At 39.4% G+C, this 26,482-nt stretch overlaps 2 protein-coding genes across 3 annotated transcripts in view; one reads left to right on the top strand and one right to left on the bottom strand.

The window, feature by feature from the left end:
• Positions 1–26,482, bottom strand: part of LOC129765458 (protein stum) — a 142,242-nt gene that overhangs the window by 82,117 nt on the left and 33,643 nt on the right. Inside the window, exons 1-2 of one of the 2 annotated variants that reach the window (XM_055765805.1) lie at positions 5,440–5,487; positions 4,192–4,730 (exon numbers count right to left, since the gene is read on the bottom strand). In XM_055765805.1, the coding sequence (XP_055621780.1) occupies positions 4,192–4,646 (455 nt within the window). In that variant the 5' untranslated portion in view covers positions 4,647–4,730; positions 5,440–5,487. Of the gene's footprint in view, positions 1–4,191; positions 4,731–5,439; positions 5,488–26,482 lie in introns of those variants that run through there. The other variant, XM_055765804.1, reaches the window with a different exon arrangement.
• On the top strand, positions 16,037–25,771 carry LOC129765460 (uncharacterized). The gene is made up of 2 exons (XM_055765806.1): positions 16,037–16,156; positions 22,763–25,771. Exon 2 carries the CDS (start codon positions 22,780–22,782, stop codon positions 24,166–24,168), a length of 1,389 nt encoding a protein of 462 aa, XP_055621781.1. The 5' UTR covers positions 16,037–16,156; positions 22,763–22,779; the 3' UTR covers positions 24,169–25,771.

Raw genomic sequence — 26,482 nt, 5'->3', positions numbered from 1 at the left:
TGACACAATCATTGTCAGTTCGTGAATTGGCTGAACTTCCCCAATTCATGATGTGTAATGTAATGAAACTATTTGGATTTGAAGTCTGACCTTCAGTAGGAAACCTAGAAGTGACAGAAAGTTTCCTACTTTTTATCTGTATGTAGGTTTAATGTTGGTTTAAAACGGAGTCAGAGACCAAAATTGTGATTCGGATGCAGTTGGACGGAAACCATAACTTTACAAGAAATGATGGATTGAAATGATATATTTTTCATTAAACAGTAGTTTTCCACCAATCTTATGATAGTCATAACCAGAATATTGGAATGCCTTAACGCAATCTGCGACCATTTTTGCGCGTTGACACAATCGGCTCGGAAACGCTGCATTTTATGAATAATATCTTCAGAATTGCAGGTCAGGTAATCAAATAGTGACAATTAAGTGAAATTATTTTGAAAAATCAAACAAAAAATAGTTTTTTCGCATAGAACTTACATACGGATAGAATAGTAAATACATTACGTTTCTCACCCCATGTTTTTTCGCAGTGAGAATCGAATATTGTTTACACTTTGCTGCAGGTTTTAATGTTGAACTCGATTTTTCATATGAAACTTTGTGCGAAATGTTGATTTACACGATAAAATACCTAATGCAAAATACTAGTTCAATTGAACTTCGTTAACCTGAAAGACGTAGTTCTACGTCAAAACGTTTCGAGAAAAATGAGTTTGAAGTTAATTACGTTTTATTACGTTTCTCACCCCATGTTTTTTCGCAGTGAGAATCGAATATTGTTTACACTTTGCTGCAGGTTTTAATGTTGAACTCGATTTTTCATATGAAACTTTGTGCGAAATGTTGATTTACACGATAAAATACCTAATGCAAAATACTAGTTCAATTGAACTTCGTTAACCTGAAAGACGTAGTTTTACGTCAAAACGTTTCGAGAAAAATGCGTTTGAAGTTAATTGTAAAGGCCGTGGTAGACTAGATACCGCGTCACTAAAATGGCTATAACTCGGTAAACAATGGGATTTTAGAAAAGTCATTTCAAGGGTATTTTTTTTGAAATTCGAGATGACAGAAATATGGCAACATTCGAAAGTAAGACACGATTTCCTAAAAAATGCGTACAAATTAGTACATATGCGTACAAATTAGTACAAATATGCATATTTTTTGATGATAGCAAGGTCGGCCGGGGAAACGGTTGTACTACTCAATTGGGGTCAAATACCGTATGCGGTTTATTCACTAAATTTAGCTCCTCTCATAACATTCTGTTGTCATCGATGGGATTCGCACTTGCTGAGGGGCATTCAGTTCCTACGGAAATTTGTGAAGTTATCAAAATTTGTGAAAATTAATATGATTGATTTGACGAGACATTAATAAAATTTCTGGATGATGGGAAAATGTGCAGCTTCCAATGGTCATCACTTTGAATAAAATATTTTAATTCATTCTAAAACAATAAACGTATACCGTTTCATGCTAAAAATGTTAATCAACACTCGGTAACGCATAAAAATCAACAACAATGTGTGCGTTTGATGCAAAAATACACAAGCACTCTTGACCAGGCGGTATAGAACCGACGCTCTGTATCATTTAATTAAGCTCTATCTTGAATTTGAAGATGCGAACAAAATCGCACCACAATTTCATTCACAACATGACACACCCCACAAAGTGATGTTGACCGCTCGTTGGCGGAAGCAACACTGGTTGAAACAAATTGCAAATAGTATGCTTTTACGCTGTGAGCAAGCTGCCATCGGGTGGAGCTTTGATTGCTATTTTTCGTCTTCCTCTCCACAGTGTTCGTTCACATGTGGCTGCATTTCGATCGGCCGATTCACGTGCGGCTGGTTCGTTCGCAGTTGCTCCTTATTGACGGTACGGGTAGGTAAACACATGAATGGGTAGAACAAATGTATGGAAAATGAGAATGTTTCTGATTTTCATCTATTTAAACCATTTGCCAAGTATGCAAGCTGGAATTGTCCGGTTAATGTTCTAAATCTTGCTGGCAGGGTTGCACCTGTTTTCTAATTTGGCACCTTTACTGAAAAACGTAGTTTTTAGCACCCATACGCCAAAAATCTGGTTTCAGATGCATACACCTGATTATTTACTGTCTGACTTGAATATATCACCAGACGTCAAGTTTCCTACGAAAATGAGAACAGTGATGGAGCTATGACCAACATGAATTGATTTCTATGATATTGTAGTTGTTTGAATGGCCTACATCAGGGGTTTTCAAATGGCGCGAACCTTTCGCAAGTGTTCCCATTTGAAAACCCAACTTGAAAAAAATAGATTCATTAACACGTTGAGCCTCGCATTATTCTTGCTGCGCTTTCTATTTAGAAAGCATCAAGAGCATTTGCAAAATATCAGTGCCAGAAATTCGACTAGAAAGTAGTCACATATCGTACAACATCCGAAAACAAACCATCTTTTTTTGACGTAGGACTACGTCTAACCGGAAAATATAGGAGGTTAAATGAAATTCTAGGCACCCAACACGTGGGAAAAAATGAAAGATTTCGAACGTTTGAAACTCGAGCATTTCTTAATAGATCGCAAAAATGTGATTAGGAGATATTTCTACGCAACTATCAAAATGAATAACATTTAATTTCTCTTGAGATGAACAATCGAATAATTGTGAAATGTCAAGCATTGTCCAAACGCACGATGTGCCTCGTTTTCATTGGTCCAATTTGTGCTCCTCAAATGGTTCTGACTAAAAGGAGTCCTACGTCTCTACGGTTATGTCCCCGACCTCACTCAAACGTCTTTTATATCCTTATTTTGTAGTTGTCAGCCCCAGTGATCAACGTTCTTCTAACGAAAAGCTCAAAGTTAGTCTCAAGGGACCGACACGTCCTCAATTTGTTAAAGAGTTCATTTACTACCATATGAACATATCGTCATATATCGTCAAACTTTAGAAAAATGATTATTTAATACTGCAGGTGCCCATATTATCCAATATGTTGGCAATAAAAACATGACTACATTGACCACATGCGAGTAGAATGTGCAGATAAACGAATTTCGTTAATAGATTTTGAAAAAAAAGTCCATTCCGCAGCACTGTATACTGACCGACTTCGGATAAATAGCTACCTTTTCCGGCCGCATGTCGGCAGCAAAACCCGCCAACCCAACGAGTTGTTGATCATACGCCGTTTTCGTAGTGTTACCTTTTTCTGACTCCCTTTGCAACCACGTCACAACACAGAATTTTCCCACTCGGCTCATGCTAATGGGAAAACCCCCTCCGCCCTCCTCGGGCGCGCAGGAAGCAGGGAGACAGGTTCGCATTATGAGACTGATTATATGCCACTTACAGCGAGTCGACACCGTTTGGTCCCTTCCGAGGACAACACCACGACAGTGGTGATGACGACGAAGTTCAGGGAGAAAAGTTTACGCTCTTACGCCCGGCGAGCTGTGCGCGGCATTGGGTAGGGTTAATGACGGCCGTAATAATATCGAAAGTTTCGACGTTTCGACGTCTTCTGTGTGATAATTCTAGGGCCTATCAATGAAGCAAGATTTTTTTCGGTATCAGCCTTGTGAGTGAACTCCGAAGTAGAATGATGAACGGAATGTAAGTGTTTCCTTTCCTTCTCGGTGACTATTTACGTTAGTTCCATCGAGGACAGTGGGCTATTTTTGGGGTTTGAAGTGTAATTGATGTGGTTATTACGCTAGTGAAATTCACCCCAATGCACCTGCAAGGCTGCACACGTGGATGGCCTTTAAAAAATGTCAAACAACTGGGGAGTTTCGTAGACCATGTCGGCTTTTTTCATTCAATGGAGTTTTTGTTTCTTCCCATGACCTACGATCGAGTTATACATAGAGGAAAAAAAAACTTATTTTGTTGTTTTGTAGTTTCAATGCAGAATTGTGTGTAGAGCCAATTTTTCGTGCTGTTCTTGATAAAAGTTAGAAATTCGTGGAATTTTGAATTAAAAACTTAAATTCAAAATCAGTATTTTCATAAATGCTTCTAGTGGCTTCCTCACAACAATGCAAGACATTCTCTCGATAGGTTTATTGTGTCAAAACATAATAACCTCCATAGTGTTCAGGCTCTGAACTGTGAATTTAAGCAGTTTGTATTCGATTTGGAAATAGAAATAGAAAACGTAAACAACACAACCAAATCTTACTAACCTGCTACCGTTAAAATCGATCCCATGGTTAGCAGAACGGGTTCGTGGGTACCTTCCGACCGGATCATTCTCGAAGTGTGTGGTGTTGCTACCGATAGAGTTCTTCACACTACTGCTCGTGGTGGTAGACGATGCCATCCGTTGGTTCCCGCTAGTGAACTCGTTGAACATACGATCCCGTTCCGCTTGCCGAAGTTTCTCCTGCTCATTGTACAACTTCGAATGGTACAGCTCTATGTTATTCTTCAGGTTCTGGTACAAATCGCCTCCCTCCAGCAGATCCGTATGCCTGGTAGCTGGCAGTACAGGATCCCCGAACAAGCTGGTGTGGTCATTGTACCTTTGATTTTCCACCGATGATGGCGGTGATGAAGTCGAGTGGTAGTGGTAATCGTACCGTGATCGTGAACTAGCTCCAGAGTGCTCATCGTTCCGGTTGTACATGTTTATAACCATAGCATGGCGTCCGAGTCTGATTCGAACAGGATGTTATTAATGGTTGTGGAACTCAGTTCCGGACTTGGTTACAGCATCCATGGACTGGAATGAGAAACAATTTAAAAAAACATTATCAATTAATAAGTGTATATTATAGATATTATTTGGATGATCGTCTAAAGTTTTCCGTAAGTGAACAAAAGGAGGAGTGAAGTCGCCAAATCAAAAAAGTATGAAAAGAGTCCAAACAAATTCAAACACATCATTGTTCATGCAAGTGCATCTGCACGGCTCGTGGTAATCATTTTTGACACAATCGCCATACAACGGACATTTTGACTTATGTTGCATTTTAGAATTTTAGTGCAAGAAAAGAAGATACAGTTAACTGCGAAGACGTGTACGTGTACGCTCGAAAACAATCCTAAAAATAAAAAAAAATAGCAAAAGAACAAGATGTCTCAAACTTCGCGATATGAAAAATCATAAAATAAGAATAGGGGGCGAAGTGACGGACACGGAAAACACGCTGAATGAAAACTAACCGCATTCGGAAATTACAACTCTAATGTTATCACAAGGTTTTCAATATCCTTAAGGGAAAAAATACAGTGATTCTGTTCACGTGTTTACGATTGATTCCGTGTCTTATTCTCAACATAACATAGGCTTCCTCTCGGAAAGCGATTGATTTCTAAAAATGAATTCATGAAATATGTTAGATCAACTGCTTTTAAAATGTGACGATATTATAAAAAAATGTAATAATACGATTTCATACAACCGAGCTTGTTTCCACACGCAATCCTACCCATGTTTTCCACGACCACCATTATTCGTCCTCGAAGCAGAACGAAGCACGCACTGGTCAGTCTAGTGAAGGCCCGAAACGAGGTCATTTCTTTCCTTTTTCGCCTCCTTCACTCTCTTGAGGGTGGACGATCAATACGAAGTTCGTTAACCTAAAAATAATGCAAACCGCAATCGTTAGCGGACGGAGGGAAAGGCTCCTTCAGGTTTTTGTTTTTCTTGAACCATAATAAATATGGCGAACAGCGCGACAAACTGGGCTTGTTGAATTTATTTTTTCTGTTAGCAATGCCGAGTTTTAAAAAATACAGATGAAATCGTACACATTTTAGTTAAATTTTCAATGGCCAAAATAAGTATTAAAATGGGTAGTTGAAGAGTACAAAACACTCAAGTTATTAGAGATTTTATTTGGTGTATCAACAAATGCGTTTAAAGTTAGACTTATTGGATAAAAATTTCTGTACGATTTTATGTCGAAGACAAATAATAATAAATTTCTGTTCTCTCTGAATAGGGTACCAGGAAAAATCATTTTACAATGATTGGTTTAAGTGAGCCGAGTTTAACTTATAGATACGAGGATCAATATTCATGTTTTAAGCTTAATAACACGATTTTCTTCTGCCAAAACTATACACTTTTGCATGCATTCGAACTACTTAACAAAGCACTTTATCCATGCTGCTTGATTCTTTTCGAAACACGGTTTTTGAATACGTGTACGGTTTGGATAAATCAATTGAAAAATTGTCCACACAATTTATTTTAAACGAAAAAACCGCGATAGATGTGCTTGAAAATTTTCTGCGTTTCGTCGTATATTATTCTAATCCTTTCTTCGGTTCTTCCCAACATGAACGCTCTAGTCGCTTTCATAATGATTTTAAAAAATCAGTAGCATTTGTATTGGTCATTGATACTATGTTAAATTCCTCGCAGATACTAGTAAAAATTGTTAAATGAAGTTTGTTGAGAGATGAAGTCAGGACAACACCAGAAACACAAATTTGTTCTTCACATCGATTCTCAGAGATTCATTTCTTTCTGTTTTCACTCATACCATGGGGTGTATGTCTAGTAATAGTACTGGTCAAAGTATTATAAATTCAACCCTCAAAAAAATCTGTACCGATCTGTACAGATTTTTTTGAGGATTTTGTACCGTACAGAATAGAGTAGACCAAAAAATATGTACCTTTCCAGATAAATCTGTACATGGTGCAACGTTGGTCACCATGCGTGCTTCATTAATCATGTATTTTCGAAGTAAGTCTAATTATATTTTCGAAATATTGGAAATACAACATCAATGCATAAGTGAAAATAAATCCAAGAGAGGTGTTCGGATAGAATTTAGGTGAACTGTAGTTTTTGAAGCTTGTGGTACAAACAGCTCAAAAACTGAAATTTATTTAACGTGAGAATTGTTTTACAAAAGTATTCATAAAGACCTCACATGAGTAGTCCACGTTTTCTCCTGCTACGTATCTATCTACCAAACCTCTACGAACGTTTAGTGCGGTAACTGATAGAGTTAATAGAATTATTCATTAATTCGTAACGATCATTTTATAATTGATATTAATGTTATACCTGTCTTACAATCGAGTTCAGTTTAACGCAATTTAATAATTTCGAGAAAAAATATTTAGAAAATTCACGTCTCTACAAAACACTTTGTTTTCTTATAGTTCAATCCAATTGTTTTCTATGACATGAACATTTGACAGTACTGCTTGTTTATACGCAGTGCTGACTACACTGATGTATATTTTGATGTTGGGCCAGGTGGTACCTCAACAGCCCCACCTCGTACATCCGGTGAAAACTCCTGACTACATCCGGATTTACGGTTTCTAAATTCAGGTACCGCCAACTTCGCAACCGGTCGCCGATATGTTCCTTTCGTAGTTCGTATAACTGCTCGTCTAATGCGGCCATCTAGTCCTTTGATGACTTTCACGACGATTCCCCGTAACCAATTCCGACGATTATCGTCGTCGGCCATGTAATCTATTTCTCCTTCCTGAATTGGCTCTCGTTCCGCGTGCCACTTACTCCTCTTGTTGATCAATGGCAAGTATTCTAACAGCCATCTTTTCCAAAATGCTTTGGCCAACCATTGAGATCGTTTGTATTGATCACGTAACGCTACTGCCTCGTCTGCTGCTTCTGGATAGCCTTCTGCACCGCTTGATGGATAACCTCGCAGAAAGTGGTTGGGCGATAATGCTTCTCCATCAGCGGACTTCTGCGGGACGTAAGTTAACGGTCTCGAATTTATAACATATTTTGCTTCGGCCAAGACAGTTAACAGTAGTTCGTCAGTCAGTCGTCGACCATCATCTAAAATTGACAATGCCTTTTTTGTAGACCGAACTAAACGTTCCGGGTTGAAACTCCATTTCGTTCTCGCATCAGTATACACTTCGCAGCAATCCTTTATAATGGTCTTCATCACTTCCTTACTCGCAGCGACAAAATTTGTTCCTTGATCGGAGAAAAATTCCAGCGGAAAACCTCTACGGCAAGCAAATCTTCGAATCACTATCAAACATAATTGGCTAGAAAGACTGTGTGCGACCTCGAAATGGATTGCTCTCGGAAAACGAAGCTCGAACGGAATGAACTCAACGGGTTTTGTTCGACCTTCCATTCGAATGATTCCAAATTCGTCCATAATCGGAGAGAGCTTGAATAAACTGCTGCTCCTTTCAATTTTCATAGAACTACTGCAATCATCCTGCCGGATTTTGGTAAAAACTTTCACCTCATCTGGAAATCCTTCTGCTTGAGCCATTTTCCAGAGGATCCTTACCGCAACCTGATATTCTTCCCTTGATAACGATTTTTGAATTGATGGTGACGGTATCAGCGCCATCGCTTTAATTTTCGATGTAGCTGGAACTACTGCGATTGGTTTGCCCTTGAATTTCGCACGAATGTTGTGAATAAATCGATTGACACATGCGAGTGTTCTGATCAGCACGTTCCATTTCGAAATTCTTGAAACGTCCATAAGTGATCCTTGAATCTCAAACGTATGTAGTAGAAACGTTGCTCGCATTTCCTCCTGTATATTCGCTGTTTTTGGTAACTGCTGCGGCCAGTTCATACTTGATTCATATAAAAATTTTGGTCCTCGGAACCAAGGACTTTCCTCTACAATGTGTGGACCAACCATCAACTTTATTAGATGGTCCGCCACGTTGCCTTTGCCCCTTATCCAATTCCATTGCGAATGCTTTGATCGACTGATGATCTCTCCAATTCGGAATGCAACAAAGCTTTTATATTTTCGTTGTTCGGAAATGATCCAAGAATGGACGGTGCTAGAATCGGTCCAATAGAATACATCTTTTACAAGGAAGTTGTGGTTTGCTTTAATCGATTCTGCTAGCCGAACACCAAGGACTGCGGCCATTAGTTCTAGTCGAGGTATTGATACAAGCTTCAATGGCGTTACCTTCGATTTGGCTTGAACGAGTGCACAACGAGGGACTTCTCCCGCCATTATTCTGAAGTATCCGGCGCATCCATACGCGCTTTCGCTCGCGTCTACACAAAAATTTGTAGCTGTAATGTACTGTAATCCAGCATCAGACTATCACCGAAATAGTATCTTGGGATTTCAACCTTCGCCACGTCCACCAAATGCTTCGTCCAGCGCTTCCAGTCTACAGCTGCTTGTTCATTGAAAGTTTGATCCCAATCGCATCCTGATCTCCAAAGGGTTTGTATCAAAACTTTTCCATAAAACGTAAACGGTGTTATGAAACCCAATGGGTCAAACAAGCTCATTACGCAGCTTAGCACGATGCGTTTAGTAGGTACACGTTCTTCGTACACATATGGTGATAAATCATTTCGCACTTTGAGGATAAAAGTGAAGAAACCCAGTTTCTGATTTCAAAACCAGCTTTCAAATGGATAAATCGTACAGCGGAAGCTCGTTGAACCGCTTCTCCTACGGTGTCTGTACTATCAAAATAATCATCAACGTAATGCTTGTTGACTATCGCATCACAAGCATCTGGAAACTGATCCTTGAAGTCCTCAGCGTTTCTGTCCTTCACATACATGGCCGAACAAGGGGAGCATGTAGCACCAAATATCGCACGATCCATAACGTATACCACGTTGTCGAACACAAATCTCAATGCCTGTTTGTCTGCTGGTTGCATTTCTATCTGATGAAACATCTCTCGGATGTCACCGCCGAAGCCGATGAGATGTTCCCTGAATTTGCATATCACTGCTGGTAAAAGCGTTAGGTTGTCGGGTCCTTTGAGAAGTTTCGAGTTCAAAGAAACTCCTTTCACTACCGCAGCTGCGTCCCATACCAAGCGGACCTTACTTGGCTTTTTAGGGTTAAGCACAATATTTAATGGTAAGTACCACACCCTATTTGGGTCGCTTCCTTCCAGCTCCTCTCGTGTAGCCTGATGGCAGTAACCCTTCTGTTGGTACTGTATTATTTGCTGTCGAACGATCGTTGATAATTCAAGACTAGCAGACAACCTTTTTTCCAAACTTTTCATCCGTTTCATTGATAAGGGTAAACTGTCTGGAAATCGAGGATCTTCTTCTTTCCAAAGCAGTCCAGTCATGAACCGCTCTCCAACTCGAACTGTTGTTTTTTCCAAGATTTCCCGCGCTCTTACTTCATCTTTAGATTCCGGTAATATTTGAGCGGAGATGCCATTTTCATCCAGTGAATACTGCGCCTTAAGAAGGTCGTGTAGTTCTTCATTAGTTAGACCCACACACAAGTGTTGTCCAACGAAGCTTCCAATTTCCTCTGCGTCTTGTGGGCCATAGACGGTCCAACCTACTTTCGAGCGAACTGCTATGGGTTCACCTGGTCGTCCAATACGTGATTCCAACGGGGCGAACAAGTGAATATGCTTGAGACCGATAAGAATCATCGGTGTAGCCTGATCATAATCCATCATTGGTATACCTTTCAAATGTCAGTACTTATCTGCTATTTCCGCGAATCGTAATGTCTGCACTGGAAGTTTCAAATTGTCCACAGTGTGTACGTTTTGGATTACAAACTTTTCCTGCGTTGCTCGAGCTCGAGCTGTCCACGTGACACGAAGAGGTTGTGTTGTACCCTTGCACTTCAGTTGCTTGGTTATCGAACTGTCCACTAATGTATATGATGACCCCTCGTCCAGAAATGCAGTTGCTTCTATTGATCTGTCTCCGTTAGACAAAATGATTGGTGCCATGCGAAATAGGATCGAGTTTCTTGCTGCATATCCATGTTTGTTGCAGCTAAACTGCTCCTCTACTCGATGAAGTAAGGTGTTGTGACGCTCTCCGCATTGCTCTACTGCACAACGTATGGTTAGCTTACATTTTGATTTTCCATGTGCGTTCAGTCAAATTGAACACAGTTGCCACTTTTCGACCGCATCCCATCTCTGAGAAACACTCAGCTTACGGAAATTCTCACAGTTTCGTAGTCGGTGATTAGTATGACCGCACATCGGGTACGGAATACGTTCGGTTCTGCCTGTCTTTCCCACTCTACCGTCGACACTCGCGGATCCATAGTGTGCATAAACGTTACTTTCTTGCTCTCTACTTTTATTGGCCTTCATTTTTCCCGTTCGATTAATTCCAGATTGTGTAGCGCTCACTCGCTGCGGAGACGATATCTGACAAAAAATCTGCTAGTGTTCGCAAGGTCACTCTTCCACACTGTCGTTTATATCGAACCCAATCAATTGCAGGAAGTTTTTCCTCGAGTTCCTGGATCAACATAGGGTTCACCATATGATCCACAAGATTGGTAGCTTCGAGGTGGTCGCAAAGTTGTTGCACAAGCACACCAAAATTAATGAACGATCCCAGTTTGTCCGACTTCGGTGGATCTGATTTACGAACTTTCGCCAAAAGTATATTTAGAAGCTGCTCTGGTCGTCCGTAGAGCATTCGCAGAGTCTCCATAAATTTCGGTACGGAGTCGGGTAGCAAAAGTCGGCTACTTACTGCATCTCTCGCTAGCCCTCTTAAGCTCTCCTGTAGACGGGCTAATTTTTCCAAATTAGAGAATCCACAAGCTTTCGTCGATGTCTCAAAGCTGCTGAAAAACATCGGCCAATCATCCGGCCGCCCGGTGAACGTTGGAAGTTTCCGGGACAGAAACTGGCGTGCAGATAGTTGTGATTTCGTCGGTATTGTCGTTTCAGTTTTCTCTGATCCTTCGTTGTCACTGTGTGCAGGAGAGTCGGATTCGGATGTGCACGATTCGTCATCATCGATATCATGATGCTGGTTATCGTCTTTTTTTTTGCACAACAGACGTGCATTTTCATCATTTTTCGGTTTTTCCTGCAACTGCGTAGATTCAAAGGGGGCCCGTGAGCTTCCAGGTTGCACCTTTGGAGTCGAATTACTTGGCTGTCCGACGTCAAATGCTTCAGGATTTTCCGTATCCTCTTTTCGTGCCTTATTGCGTTTGCACTTCTTCGTTCGCTTCTCCAACTCTTGCGTTCGTTGTTGTACGAGCAGGTCCCAATCTTGTTGCAGTTTTTTACGTTCCACCTCCCTTCTCTCGTTAAAGGCTCTTTCGGTGGTTATCTTCATCTCTAAAATTTTCTGCTCTATCGCCCATTGCATATCGCGTTTTTCATTCTCGAGCTCGATATCCATCTGTGCAAGCTTTAATTTCTTTTACATATCTTCTCTCATACGTTTTCGTTTTTCAGCAGTGACTTTCAACGCTTCATCCATGTTTTCTTTCCCAGGATCCACTACCTTTTCAAGGCAATTAGGGCAGCTCCAGTCTTCGTCGTACTTTACCGCAGAAGTCACTCCTACGCAGGAAAAGTGAAACCATCGTTGGCATGAGTCACAAAATACCATTTGACTTTCGTCGTGATCTGGGCGTGAACATATTGCACAATTACTTGCAGTTTCGTCCGGGTCTACTTAGTTAGGTTATCTATCTACCAAACCTCTACGAACGTTTAGTGCGGTAACTGATAGAGTTAATAGAATTATTCATTAATTCATAATGATCATTTTAAATTTGATATTAATGTTATACCTGTCTTACAATCGAGTTCAGTTTAACGCAATTTAATAATTTCGAGGAAAAATATTTAGAAAATTCACGTTGCGGTTTTCTTATAGTTCAATCCAATTGTTTCCTATGACATGAACATTTGACAGTACTGCTTGATTATACGCAGTGCTGACGACACGGATGTATATTTTGATGTTGGGCCGGGTGGTACCTCAACAAGAGGTTTTATTGTATGATTGATACGATAGTAAACCGCTTCCAGCCTAGTTTTAACGTTCAAGTTACGCAGGTCAATTGCTGTTCGCTACAAAACGTGTATTTCAAATCGCGGCTCCTCACATGTGATAAGGTGAAGAAATCCCGGCAGTGAGTCAGCGGTCCAGGCTGAATTGAATCCTGAGTGATGATGGGAATTTCGTATGGGACAGTAGAACAACTGCGACGAAAATCAGTGAAACCGGCGGAAAACGTTAACCTTTTAGCCTTGAAAAAGGCTGTTTTGGTAGAAAAGGCTTGGCGAATTATGCGAATGAAAACGAACGAAAACGAATGAAAAGTATTATATTTCGATCTTCATAGTACATAGTCCTTATGTGGAATGAACTCATCTTTTTCTTCTTTTTCTTCTTCTTTTTCTATTTCTTCTTCTTCTTGTATTAAGCTTCAATGTTCATTCGTCTCTAGCCATGAGAAGGACCCTTGTAGAAGTAAACTCTACTTCAAACTCCTTCTTCGTTTGCCATGAAAAAGGCACTCCATAGTTGTTCGACGCTTTTCAGCAAACTGTGTCCGCTTTCAACAACTTCAAACGACGTTCTTGATAAATTCTTCTCAAAAACTATCTTCTATTAATACCAATTTGGATTAGAATTTTTTTCCGTCGATGAAAGATGTGATGACATTATCTGTATTGCTTCCCATCCATATTACGTTTTATTTTATTTTTTTGTAAACTGATACTACTGTCAGTGGTCTTAATGTCAATTTTGAGCGCGATCTGTCATTTAGCAAGAGAAGAGAAGTTAACATTTTTAATCGGCGATTTTTGAAATTTTGCAGACGGTCAATAAAGAATATTACCTTGGCGTTATGAGGCGTTTGAGAGAAATTATTCATCGCAAACGGCCAGATTTGCGGAAGGATAACACTTGGATTACGCACCAACTCATTCATTGATCATTGTGAACTGACTAAAAATGGCACGAATTTGATTGAACAATATATCAGATGTGTGACTTTTTCCTATTTCCGAAACTCAAATTACAGCTTCGTGGGAAGAACTCATCTGTCATTTTTTGGATATTTAGGTGAAGAAAATTGAGCCAAAAAGTTTGCTTTGCGAATGAAAATAATCCGCTTTCAATAGAAACAATAAGTCGCAAATACGAGCGCAATGGTCCAATTGGAGGACTTGTGAATTTATGAACAATTTTTTATACACTGCGTTTCACAACTATAGAACCACTCATTTTTTCTGAGTTTCCAGAGATATGTAAGAAGTCGGTTGAGTTGAAGTATATAGTGTATAGTACAATAACTATCTTCATTTATAAGACTGGCCATTTGAACTTTATTGTTGTGTTTAAGCGCGAAACATTTAAAAAAACTGAAATTCCAGTGTTTCATAATAAATTATAGAACCAGATGGAAAAACTCTCACTCCTTTACAAAATTAACGCCAATTTAACATGAGTTACGATTAGTTTCTAATTCGTGGGACATCTTCAGTTCTCAATCAGTTCAAATAACCCATTCGGGGTGGTTGCGACCAAGCTTCGCCATGTTGTAGTGGATATCTCGTTCTACGCAGAGGATACTGCTCGTTCAAGCTCTTCAAATCACTCATACTGCTGGTAAGCTGCATCTACTATTCGTCCGATCACTCATCATAATTTCCTGACAGGATTTTGATTTGGTAAACAAGCTGACCAGTCCAGAAACTGAACCCCCTATTCATTAAACCATGCCATGACCTTCCAGATTTTATGAATTGATGCCAAATTACCCAATTTTCACATTGCTTTTGATGCAAAAACAGCCGTAAATGATTCTAAAGTACTTCGTTGCACTTCTGACTGTTTTTTCGTGTCAATGGTAAGCTATCTAAACGAGGCCTTTTTGAAAAAAATCTCCCCAAACTATAAAAATCCCATCTCCAAAGTTGCGGAACCGAAAACTAATACAGAAGCTAGTCCCACTATTTTTTCACTTTTTCAGGAGAACTTCTCTGACTGAGAAAATTCAACTTGAATAGGATTTCTTCATACTGGAAGGATCTACCGAACGTGATCGGACGAATAGTAAATGCAGCTTACCAGCAGTATGATTGATTTGAACAGCTTAAACGAGCAGTATCCTCTGCGTAGAACGAGATATCCACTACAACATGGCGAAGCTTGGTCGTAACCACCCCGAATGGGTTATTTGAACTGATAGAGAACTAAAGATGCCCTACGAATTAGAAACTTATCGTAATTGATGTTAAATTGGCGCTAATTTTGTAAAGGAGTGAGAGTTTTTCCATCTGGTTCTATAGTTATGCAACACTGGAATTATAGTTTTTTGAATGTTTCGCGCCTGAACACAACAATAAAGTTGAAATGGCCAGTCTTATAAATGAATGTTGTTGAGTTATTGAGTTATTGTACTCTACACTATATATAATACTTCAACTCAACCGACTTCTTACATATCTCTGGAAACTCAGAAAAAATGAGTGGTTCTATAGTTGTGAAACGCAGTGTACTCATCAGTTTTGACTGCATTTGAGCTTTATCTATCCCTACATTTTGAGTAATTGATGGGTAAAGGAGTACAGTAGAACCCCGATTATCGATTAGTCGGGCTAGGTCACCGCGTATAACGAAAATCGCGGATAACGCAATAAAGAGTCAAAATGATGTGTAAACACGAAACAAAAGGTGTTTTAGCGTGAAAACTCTGTTTCATCAATACACGAAACATTAAACTATCCATCTGTAAGGTCGTGTACACCAATGTTCAGATAATGTAAAAGTCGTTACCAAAACAAAAGCGCAAGACTCTACCACTCAATAACAAATTTCGGGAAGGTCTATAGAATTACTAGGGAACTTGCCTTCGCGGATCATCCGCTCGCGGATAATCGAGGTTCTACTGTATTTTGAAGTGCAGTATTGCTCTTAGGAGTGGTTAAAAGTGGAGAAAAAAAGCATTTTTTCAAATAGAAATCCCCTTTCGATATGACTTTGTCTTCATACTCTGATGCGCGAATCCAGCGGCTGATGCAAAAACCGGTATTATTGCGCAGTACCATATATATTGAAATCGAGAGAAAGTAACTTCTTTGAAGTGCAATATATTCACATCCATTGCACGTATAAGATATTACAACACAATGATATTTTGATGGACAAAACTAAACGTTTATTAGAGATGATTTGTGCTTTGTTTGAATTAAATAATGTCGTCCATTAGAGATAATTTTGGTACATAAAATTGATCAGATACTAATATTTTTCCGTTCGTCGAAACGAAGCGAAAAGTTGAATCCCAACGCCCTGCAGTGAGTGTTGGTTCGTTTCGGACTTTAGTTCAGCTAAGCAAGAGGATGTGTTCAGAAGTTTGTTTTCGTGTTTCGTGCCAATTTTCAAGCATCAACTGTTTACTGTATAAAATAAATGTTCTTACTGAGGTATGTTTGAAAGCATTATGCTTAAAAGACCTTCTTGCTAGGAACGCATTGTGATCAGCCTGTGTGTGATTTGAAGCATCAAAATGCGTAACTGCGCAGCTGAATTTGCAAGTAGTATGACTCATGGTTTCGTCGATGTTTCTGGGCCGGGGAATCACCGGCGTTTCTCGAACTAATCGTTATACGTATAGCAGTTTGAACACGTAGCTAGTGATTATTTGTACTTGGACTTTTATTACACTGAATGAAAAAATGGTTTATAGTGGAGGTGAATAATTGTTCCCATTCTTAACGAGTGAAAATGTTTCACTAATCAGGCATCATATTATTGGCAATATTCCGTCATTTTTACCGTCACCATTGAGGATTTTTTTTACTGATTATGTTGATTGAGGCAGGGAATTACAGGGTTTCGAAAGAAAAACTTCATTTTGGTTGAATCTAATTAATTCAATTAAAATTATTGTGTAGATTTCGACACAAATCAGTGTAAGATATGCTTTATCTAGGATACGAGAAGAATTCAAGTGCATTCAGTTTTGCCTTTGAATAAGGTGTCATAATGTTTGATTGAGTTACAATTCCATCATACAGCTTAAGCTTTGCGCTTTTTTTTTGCTGGCTCGCCGGCCATATTCATAATATTGTTTATAATTCTCGTTCAGTACATACAGAAATGATTCTTCTTATAATTCATGATTCAATGTGGTTAAGAATTGAAGCTTTCTATCGGAAAAATGACATGAACTTTCTCAACCCATTATTCAAAAAATGAGCTCAATTCCGGAGAACGAATGAGTCGTAAGATTTAAAGTCTCGGCGACCAATAAAAAAAAGAAGAAGCTCTACACCATTCCATAGTATCAGAAATTGAAAAAAAGGACTTTATCCCACTTTATCGAACGGTCTCGATTAATGACATCTTCGTGATTAATCCCTTAGATAAATGTGTTATCAGATATAGGTAGAGTAATGAAGAATAACTTCAGAGACAACGTTATCCAAAGTTACGTAATTACTTTACAATACAGAATTTCGTACTATCGTAAACTATTTTCAGACGATCATGTTTATTTTAATATCTTTTTTCGTGTGAACGAACCCTTTAAAGCAACACAACAAGCCGCAAGTGAGTCCATCCGTAATGACGCAAATCAGTGCACGGCGTTCTCGAGAATTAGGCATTTCCCAAACCTCATTGTGGCGTGTTTTGCGAAAAGATCTTGGGCTACATCCTTACAAGATCAAATTGACTCAAGAACTGCAGCCAATTGACCATATGAAGCGCCGAAACTTCTCCGATTGAGCTCTTGATGGTATTCATCACAAAATCATCCTCAGCGATGATGTTCATTTCAGGCTAAATAACTTTGTCAACAAGCAAAATATGCGTTATTGGTCAGATGCAAACTCACAAGTGCTTCAAGACCATTTCATTCTTAAAAATCCGTTGTTTTGTGTGGTTTTCATGCCGGAGCAGTGATTAGTGATTTCTTCATCGATGAAAAGGACCGTCATGCTACCGTCAATGAAGAGCGCTATCGCGACATGTTGGAAGACTATTTTTGGCCACAATTGGCAGATCTTTACATCAATGATATGTGGTTTCAACAAGACGATGCCACCTGCCACACTGGAGAAAATAACCTAGTTGACCAATCCTTTTCAAACTTTCAGACAATGAAATATCACCCATTAGTAAGCCTTTGGCAAATTGATTTCATACAACTTCAATACCATAATCGTGTGCTCGCACCTTACGCATTAACTCCCCTCATAGGATTCTGTACAACATCTGGCTGCAGCTTCTTCTGTACGAGAATCCACTTTTTCTTCATGTCTTCCTCAGATTTGACCTCCTTAGGAAGCTTCTGTAGTGCCTGCTCCATAAAGGGTGTGTCACATCAAATTGCATCACGGAAAAACCGCTGTAGAAATTCGCCCAGTAGACCGATCCTTTTGAAAATTTTAGACAGTAAAATAAAAACTATTAAACAACTTTTGGCATTTTCTTTTTATTCATACTTCGAGCCCAAGCCCGTATGCTCGCACCTTCCTCTTTACCCCGTCCATAAGGTTCTGTACAACGTCAGGTTGTAGTTTTTTTTTGAACAGAAATCCATTTTCTCTTGAAGTCCGCCTCCAATTTGACAACTTTTGGGTTCTTCCGGAGGGCCTGCTTCATAATCGCCCAATATTTCTCTATTGGGGGAAGCTCCGGCGCGTTGGGCGGGTTCATTTCCTTTGGCACGAAGGTGACCCCGTTGGCTTCGTACCACTCCAACAAGTCCTTTGAATAGTGGCACGAAGCGAGATCCGGCCAGAAGATGGTCGGGCCCTCGTGCTGCTTCAATAGTGGTAGTAAGCGCTTCTGTAGGCACTCCTTAAGGTAAACCTGCCCGTTTACCGTGCCGGTCATCACGAAGGGGGCGCTCCGCTTTCCGCAAGAGCAGATCGCTTGCCACACCATGTACTTTTTGGCAAACTTGGATAGTTTCTGCTTGCGAATCTCCTCCGGAACGCTGAATTTGTCCTCTGCGGAGAAGAACAACAGGTCCGGCAGCTGACGAAAGTCCGCTTTGACGTAGGTTTCGTCGTCCATTACCAGGCAATGCGACTTCGTCAGCACTTCGGTGTACAGCTTCCGGGCTCGCGTCTTCCCCACCATGTTTTGCCTTTCGTCGCGGTTAGGAGTCTTCTGAACCTTGTATGTACGCCGGCCCTCCCGCTGCTTGGTCCGCTGGACGAATGAACTTGACAAATTCAGCTTATTGGCGACATCCCGGACCGAACTTCTCGGATCACGTCAAAACTGCTTAACTACGCGCTTGTGATCTTTTTCACTGACGGAGCATCCATTTTTGCCGTTCTTCACCTAAATCTACTCTGGAATGCCTTGCAGTAAACAACATTGAGTTCGTTTTTCTGGTCAGCTGGTGCACTGCTTCAATGTGGGAAACGTATCTCTGGACGCTTAAACTCGAATGTCCACCAGTTCTGAAAAGAATTAATTATTTTCTACATAATGAAACTACCTAGAAAAATCACGCCGTGACATGAGCGAAACACAGACACATGTGTTGTTGTTTGACGTTGTCACAGGAAATTAAACGCTCTTTTGCTGCTGCTACCAATGTTGAGGTTGTTGATATTGCTGTTGTTGCTGCTGCTCTAATACTACTGGGCAGCTATTTTTATGTATTTCTGGCTGGGACTGAACAGTGCGTATGATGCAATGAAACACAAGCGCTCTCCACCAGACGACACTTTGTGCAATGTAATCGAGTCCCACCTTGCTTTTTAAGTTGCATACTAATTCACACCGCGATTTGATGCTAACTGCTCGCAGTTAGGAGCATAACTGTGTGGCATTAATTTCGAATTTTCTGCTTCCGTACACCTTCACGAAAAGACATAGTCCTACTTAAAAAAAAACTAGGAGAGGGTTATATCTGTGGTATAACCGCAAGGTTGACGTAGGGCTACCGTAGGTTTGGTGATCATTTGTTTGAAGTTGCATCTGAATCTACAATATATAACACCTTTGTGTCACACAAACACAAATATTTTACTGCTATTCAGAGAATATAGACACGAATAGATTTTACTGGTGGGGAAGAATATTATTCAGAAGCTTTCCTATTAATTGCACTTGATTGAAAAATTACAAAGCAAAACGTATATGGTCGCAGTATTATATTATAAATAGAAAACCAAGTAAACTCTTTCGTTTCAACACAATTCTAAGTTCTAAGCAGAACTGGAAAATTATTTTTAAGCAACGATGACATCTTTTCGGTTTCTTCCTCTCGACGCTCGACGCCCACCGGCAATCAATGCTGACTCGATGACCTCCAAACGAAAAGAGTTGCGCGTGTGTGTGTGTGGCAGCTGTCTTCAATACCTCAACCCATTTCGATGCTGGTACTTTCTTGGTCGCCTTCCGGTGGATTTCCTTTTGGCCTTAGGGGAATCTTTAATGAACTCGGTGCGCCAATGCCGTTTGTGTGCACAAACAGGCTCTTGGTAACACTGCTTTCATTATTAACGAAGATAGTTTCTCCACATAAGGATAACGATAACATGCTCCAATCGCCGTTCAATTATAACTGAGTGGATTTTCGTGTGGATTTTCCCCAGGCTCATTGGTTTTGAATTCTGTGTTAGTGAAACACACAGATTCCAGCGATCAATCGCTGCGCAATCATAACTGAGTGGATTTCCGAACGGGCACTCGTTTATATACAGATTTGTGTGATTTCGATAGTCTGTTTTGAAAGCAATTTTGAAGCTATTGAAACATGTTCACTAATGAATAAGTTACAAGCATATAACGTGTAGATATTTAATCATTCGAATGAATCGTTTATCATACCATTTCGTCCAGTTGTTTAGGAGGTATTAAGGTGAAGGTAAAAGCACGTGTTTCCATGGGGTAATAGTGTTTATGAGAGAAGAGCAATACACACGTAAATAGATCAATTCACTTATCAGACTGTGTGGCGCTTCACTGACACGAGTCTTAGAATAGAAACAATTCAAAACTGAAGTAAAATGCATGAACGATGTATTCCGATGAACAATTGTAAACATAAATATATATAGAAAGTGTATTTGCATATGAAGTAAGATTCTGATTATACGCGAGCAAATTTATAACACATACGAATTCAGGCTCTTTTGGAAGTGAATTTCCACATATACTTTAGCCAACTGAAAGAATGTTCCAGGGCATAAAAATAGCAAGGAAAGAATTGCGATCTTACCTTGTAGCAACACAAAGTCACAAATTTAAACTTATTGTAATCAGTAAATTCAAAAAACCAAGGTGTTTGAGAAATTAGCAGACCATCTAACAGTTGATTATAGTTGATAATTCCTTATTATTTTCCTTCGTTGATCGTATTTTTTTCACATAATCACGTTAACAAGCCTTACCACTTCTCTTCGTTGGCCGAGGCATTTTGATTGAATGTAATACTTTTCCGTTTACTATTTTTTTTCGATGATGTTGTCTGGCATCAGTGTCGAAAAAATAACGATGCTTTTACCAATACAAACAAAACCATTGCGGAAAATTGAAAAATGAAAATTTAACTTCCAGAGCACTAGCTCGAGTATTCCGACGTTTTTCATTATACACGGCAGATGAAAATTTAATATTTAATACACTGCGTTTCACAACTATAGAACCATTATTTTTTTCTGAGTTTCCAGAGATATGTAAGAAGTCGGTTGAATTGAAGTATATAGTGTAGGATATAACAACTATCTTCATTTAAAAGACTGGCCATTTGAACTTTATTGTTGTGTTCAGGTGCGAAATTCAAAAAACAGAAATTCCAGTGTTTCATAACTATAGGGCCAGATCGAAAAATTATCACTCTTTTACAAAATTAACGTCAATTTCACATGAATTACAATACGTTTCTAATTCATAGGTCATCTTTAGTTCTCAATCAATTCAAATAACCTAATCGTGGTGGTTTCGACATGTTATAGTGTGTATCTCGTTCTACGCAGAGCACACTGCTCTTTTAAGCTCTTCGAATCACTCATACTACTTGTAAGTTGCATCTACTATTCGGACGATCACTTCTCATAAGTTATTGATAGAGTTTTGATCTGGTAAACAAGCTGACCAGTCCAGAATCTGCAGCCCCTATTCAATAAACCATGCGTTGACTTTCCGGATGTTATGAAATGATGCCAAATTAACCAATTATCACGATGTTTTTGATACAAAAACAGAAGTAAATGATTCTGAAGCACATCATTGCACTTCTGACTGTACATTGGTGTACAAGTCATGGCTTGGTTTAATGAATAGGGGCTTCAGATTCTGGACTGGTCAGCTTGTTTACGAGATCAAAACCCTATCAAGAACTTATGAGGAGTGTATGTACGAATGGTAGATGCAGCTTACAAGCAGAATGAGTGATTTCAAGAGCTTAAACGAGCGGTATCCTCTGGGTAGAACGAGATACACACTACAACATGGCGCAGCTTGGTCGAAACCACCCAGAATGGGTTATTTGAACTGATTGAGAACTAAAGATGACCTACGAGCTAGAAATGAATTGTAATTCATGTGAAATTGAGGTTAATTTGGTAAAGGAGTGAGAGTTTTTCCATCTGGTTCTATAGTTATAAAACACTGAAATTTCTTTTTGATGAATGTTTCGCGCCTGAACAACAATAAAGTTCAAATGGCCAGTCTTTTAAATGAAGATAGTTGTTATAACCTACACTATATACTTCAATTCAACCGACTTCTTACATATCTCTGGACTCCGAAAAAAATGAATGGTTCCATAGTTATGAAACGCAGTGCATACTTGATGGAAAGTGTGCGAAAACGATCATTTTCTTCACACTGTTTCGCAAAATTATTGATTTTCGGGCGAGGGTGAGGGAGAGATGAAAGAAATGAGCGCCATTGTGACAGCCATTTGTGGCTTCCTTTCACGTTCACCTTAACGCTCTCGTTTTCGAAACTTTGAACTTAACCTCGGTATAGAAATGAAAGACGTAGTCCTACGTCAATAGTGTTCACTAATTTTATTCTGTTGCATCCATAATAACCTAAGTTTTGTTTCTTTGCAGCCCCCATCCGATCCGCAATGGTCAGTCCGAACTACAAAAAAACCGGAACCCTTGCGGGGGATCCAAACGGAGTAGCCTATCAGAAGCACATGCTGCTGTTACTGTATGAAAGGGCAGCCAACGATGCCCACTTTTCCAATTTACGCCTCGCTACGGAGATGAAGGATGCGGGGAAATTCGACGACGCCGTACTATCCTGGAACTGTGATGCTGCTAGAAGAAGAAGTAAACAACAAAATTGGCTTTTCGTCCAAGTAAAACATAAATCTTCCAAAAAACTCAACCAAAGCGATTTGTTTCCAACGCTGAACCCCGATAGGGCAAAAATGGAATTTTCGATTTTCAAATATCTATTGTCATTTTGGGAAATCAAACACAGCAACGCATTCGAGGGAAGCAAACAGTTCGTCATATTCACCAATGCTGGTTTGAATGAACAGATTCGGCATTGGTTCGTCAGTGCCGATGCTGATTGCGGAGACATCCTCAAATTACCGACGCCGAAACGGGAGTTGCTGAAACTCAAACCACCCGACGATATTCTCGAACAATTGTACCACTATGGTTCAGAGGAGTTCAACGATTTGATCGAATCAATCAAAGCCCTGTTTTTCGAGCAGGCCTCTTCTTTCGACGAGACTTTATTCAGAAAATATAGAGCCGCAATAAACTGCAAAATTTTGATGGTTCGAAAGAACTCGATAGTGTTTTCGCCAGGATTTATAAAGATGAAAAATTTGGATTACTCGGAGCGTCTTCTCAGACGGCGACTTTTTCCGGAAAATTACACAGTGGAACGAATTGCCGCACTGAGCGTCCGAAATGAGTTACTGAAGCAGATACTGTCCGTCAAGGATAAATCCAGTGCCAGGTTACCTCCGGCCATTGAAATGGCCGAAGTGGGAGAATTTCTTCGTCTACTGATATTTGCCGTAAATCAACCGAGTAATGGGGAATTCGAAAAAATAATCAAAAAAGAACTGAGCCAGGTTTGTCCGGTTGAACCCCGGGAACTTTACGGCGAGATGGCATACAACGCCATGCAGGATATAATTGACAGGTGGTTACAGTGTAAAGATGGGTTTTATTTAGAAGGCTCAACATTAAATAATAGATTGAGGAAGAGTGATTGCGCAAGCACCAGCGCTGGTCGAAGGTTGGCCAGTAGCAGCCAATCATTGTTTGATACTGGTGAAAAAGAGGTTGCCGATACAAATCGTGCAAAACCTGCGGGAGTAGCAGCAGCAATTGCGGAAAACCTTCAGCTTTGCCAACGAGCTGCTCCCGAAATTGGTTCGGGAACGATCAAAATCGTACTTCCAACATCGAACCAATTTACTGCGTTTGAACATCCCTTACCTGTGCTACCGTACACGGCCGGGATGCTCATTGAACGGCAGAAGTGAATGCTATGATTTTGAGAGGTTGGCCCAGATTAGATGGGTAGAAATTTTGGAGAGATCTGAAGAATGGCGGGCAAGTTGCAAAATACTCTAAATTTGGCCATCGAGCCGGCGATTCTTTGAATCTCACCAACATTTCTAGCCATCCAATCTGGGCTAACCTCTCAAACTCTTCAGTGTTGCAAAACTTCTTTGACTTTTTTCTAACCGAAAAACAATACAACAATGTACAACCGTTGTACATAACCTATAAGAAACCTTTCCAAAATATTAAAAAAGTATCAGGAAAGGATCTTCATGAGAACAGAACAAGGTTATCATGTTTTACAATACATCTAGGCAGAAGAAAAATACTATCAATGTTGAAGAATTATACGAAGTCAATGTCACAGTGTACACTGCGTCCGCCACAAGCTGGGAGAAGTTTCGGCATACTACCTACCAAAACGTAGTTATTATTCCGAGTGAATTTTCCATAATTGGCGGACCTGAAGTACAGCAACACTAAAGGGTTCAACCCTTAGAGCCTCGGTGTGCTTCGGGGTATTAGTTTCCATGTTCCGTTTTTTTATGAAACGAACTATTCATAAAAAAACTGAACATGTCGATCGGTACCCTGCAGCACACAAAGGTTGCAAAGGTTATGGAACGTTCAGTTATGATGAGAGAAAACCAAACTTTTTGCATCGTTATTTATACGATGCAACAAGTTTGTTTATTTTTTCATCAAGGCTGGACGTACCCTTCAGGTGGTTTACAGATTCGATGCTGGCCCAGTTTATCATCGTAACACATGTATGAGACACTTTTCAGAAACATTGGAACGCCCAATGCTTCTGAAATGCGGCTCAATACATGTCTTACGCTGATAAATCTGTATGCCCTGTCGAACCATGTAAACCATATAGTTTTAAATAGACTAAATGACTCAGTTAATTACTGTAATTTTATTATGATTTCTTCTAGATTTTTCAAAACCTTAATTGTTCGATAATATTATTAAGCAATTACACGCCAAAACAGCCGATTTTTACGCGACCATCTCCGATTATTTTTAAACCTTGCGAATATGGTGGCAACTATCCAAAATCACAATTTTAATTAACATATGAGTAGTTCTAATTATAACTGATCGTAACCCGAAATCCAAATGTCTCATTAAAACAGTTGTAATTAGAATTGGTAATATGATAATGTAAATAGTGATTTAGAGTAGCTGCCACCATATGTACAAAATTTCAGAAAAAATCGGAGACTGACCGGCTGTTTTGGTGTGAAAATGCTCTATTATAAACTATAATAACCAATAATAATATAAAAGAATAATTAGGAAAATTGTATCTGATTCGAAAAATGTGGATGAGGAAATTCATAAACTTCATTTGCATATTATATGAGCGACAATAAATCTGGAAAAGTTAGAAATTATTCTGAATAAAATATGGTGTGTAGGGTAGTTAGGAATGGTAACCAATAGAATAACGAAAACCTATCTAGCAGAATAGGATTAATAGAATATCATTAGTCATAAGAATCATAATGTAAAAGGGTCACACACGATGTACTCGATTATTGAAAATAAAACTATTAGATGTTCAGCATCGAAGTTTTTGTGTTTTGGCTTCATTTTCCATGTACCGAACGCCTTCGAATGTAATTAAGTGTTCCGCGACCCTCTGGAAAATATCATGGACAAATTACGTTACAATACAAAATTGTTTTTCTTTCCTGAAGGGTAATAATTTGAAGAAGCGTTTGAAGTCCGATCTTGCAGTGATACGTAGAAGCAATCGGTAGGGGAGGTGCGGTAAGACGAACAATAGGGATAATAAGGACAGGTGGTTGATATGTATAGTTACATTATTAATTTCAAATTTCAGTAAATGAGAATCCCTCGCTATTTTATAGTATTCAAACCACCCTAAGACAATAAATACTGATAAAAATGGAAAACGGAAAGAAATACCGAAAATCAAACACGATTCCGCATTTGGATGTTATTTTTGTGACGTCGATATTAAGCATTTGGTGATTTAATTTCAAAATTCAATTCGCTGAAGGTTATATTTCGGTTTGAACGTTAACAGAGAAGCGATATTAGATATGTACGGAAAAGGAAATTCATTTTTGGGTGAAAAATTTGAATTAATGGAATAATTGCACTGGTAGTGTAAAACGGACAGTTGCAAATGGAAGTGAGATGGACTGTGAAAAGTCTGTTTATTCTATTCCTAAGGAATGTCCTGCGTTTATGAACAGAAATCAAATCGCCAAAGGTGAATGTCTAGAAGCTGACTGGAATCAAAAACAAAATAGT

This window comes from Toxorhynchites rutilus, chromosome 2 (genome assembly GCF_029784135.1).
Source record: "Toxorhynchites rutilus septentrionalis strain SRP chromosome 2, ASM2978413v1, whole genome shotgun sequence".
Classification (NCBI taxonomy): Eukaryota; Metazoa; Arthropoda; class Insecta; order Diptera; family Culicidae; genus Toxorhynchites; species Toxorhynchites rutilus.
The sequence above is the reverse complement of the archived record's forward strand: the minus strand, read 5'-3'. Positions and strand labels throughout refer to the sequence as shown.

Excerpts from the sequence above, each read along its gene's own strand:
- LOC129765460 (XM_055765806.1), top strand. The coding sequence starts at position 22,780 with ATGGTCAGTCCGAACTACAAAAAAACCGGAACCCTTGCGGGGGATCCA.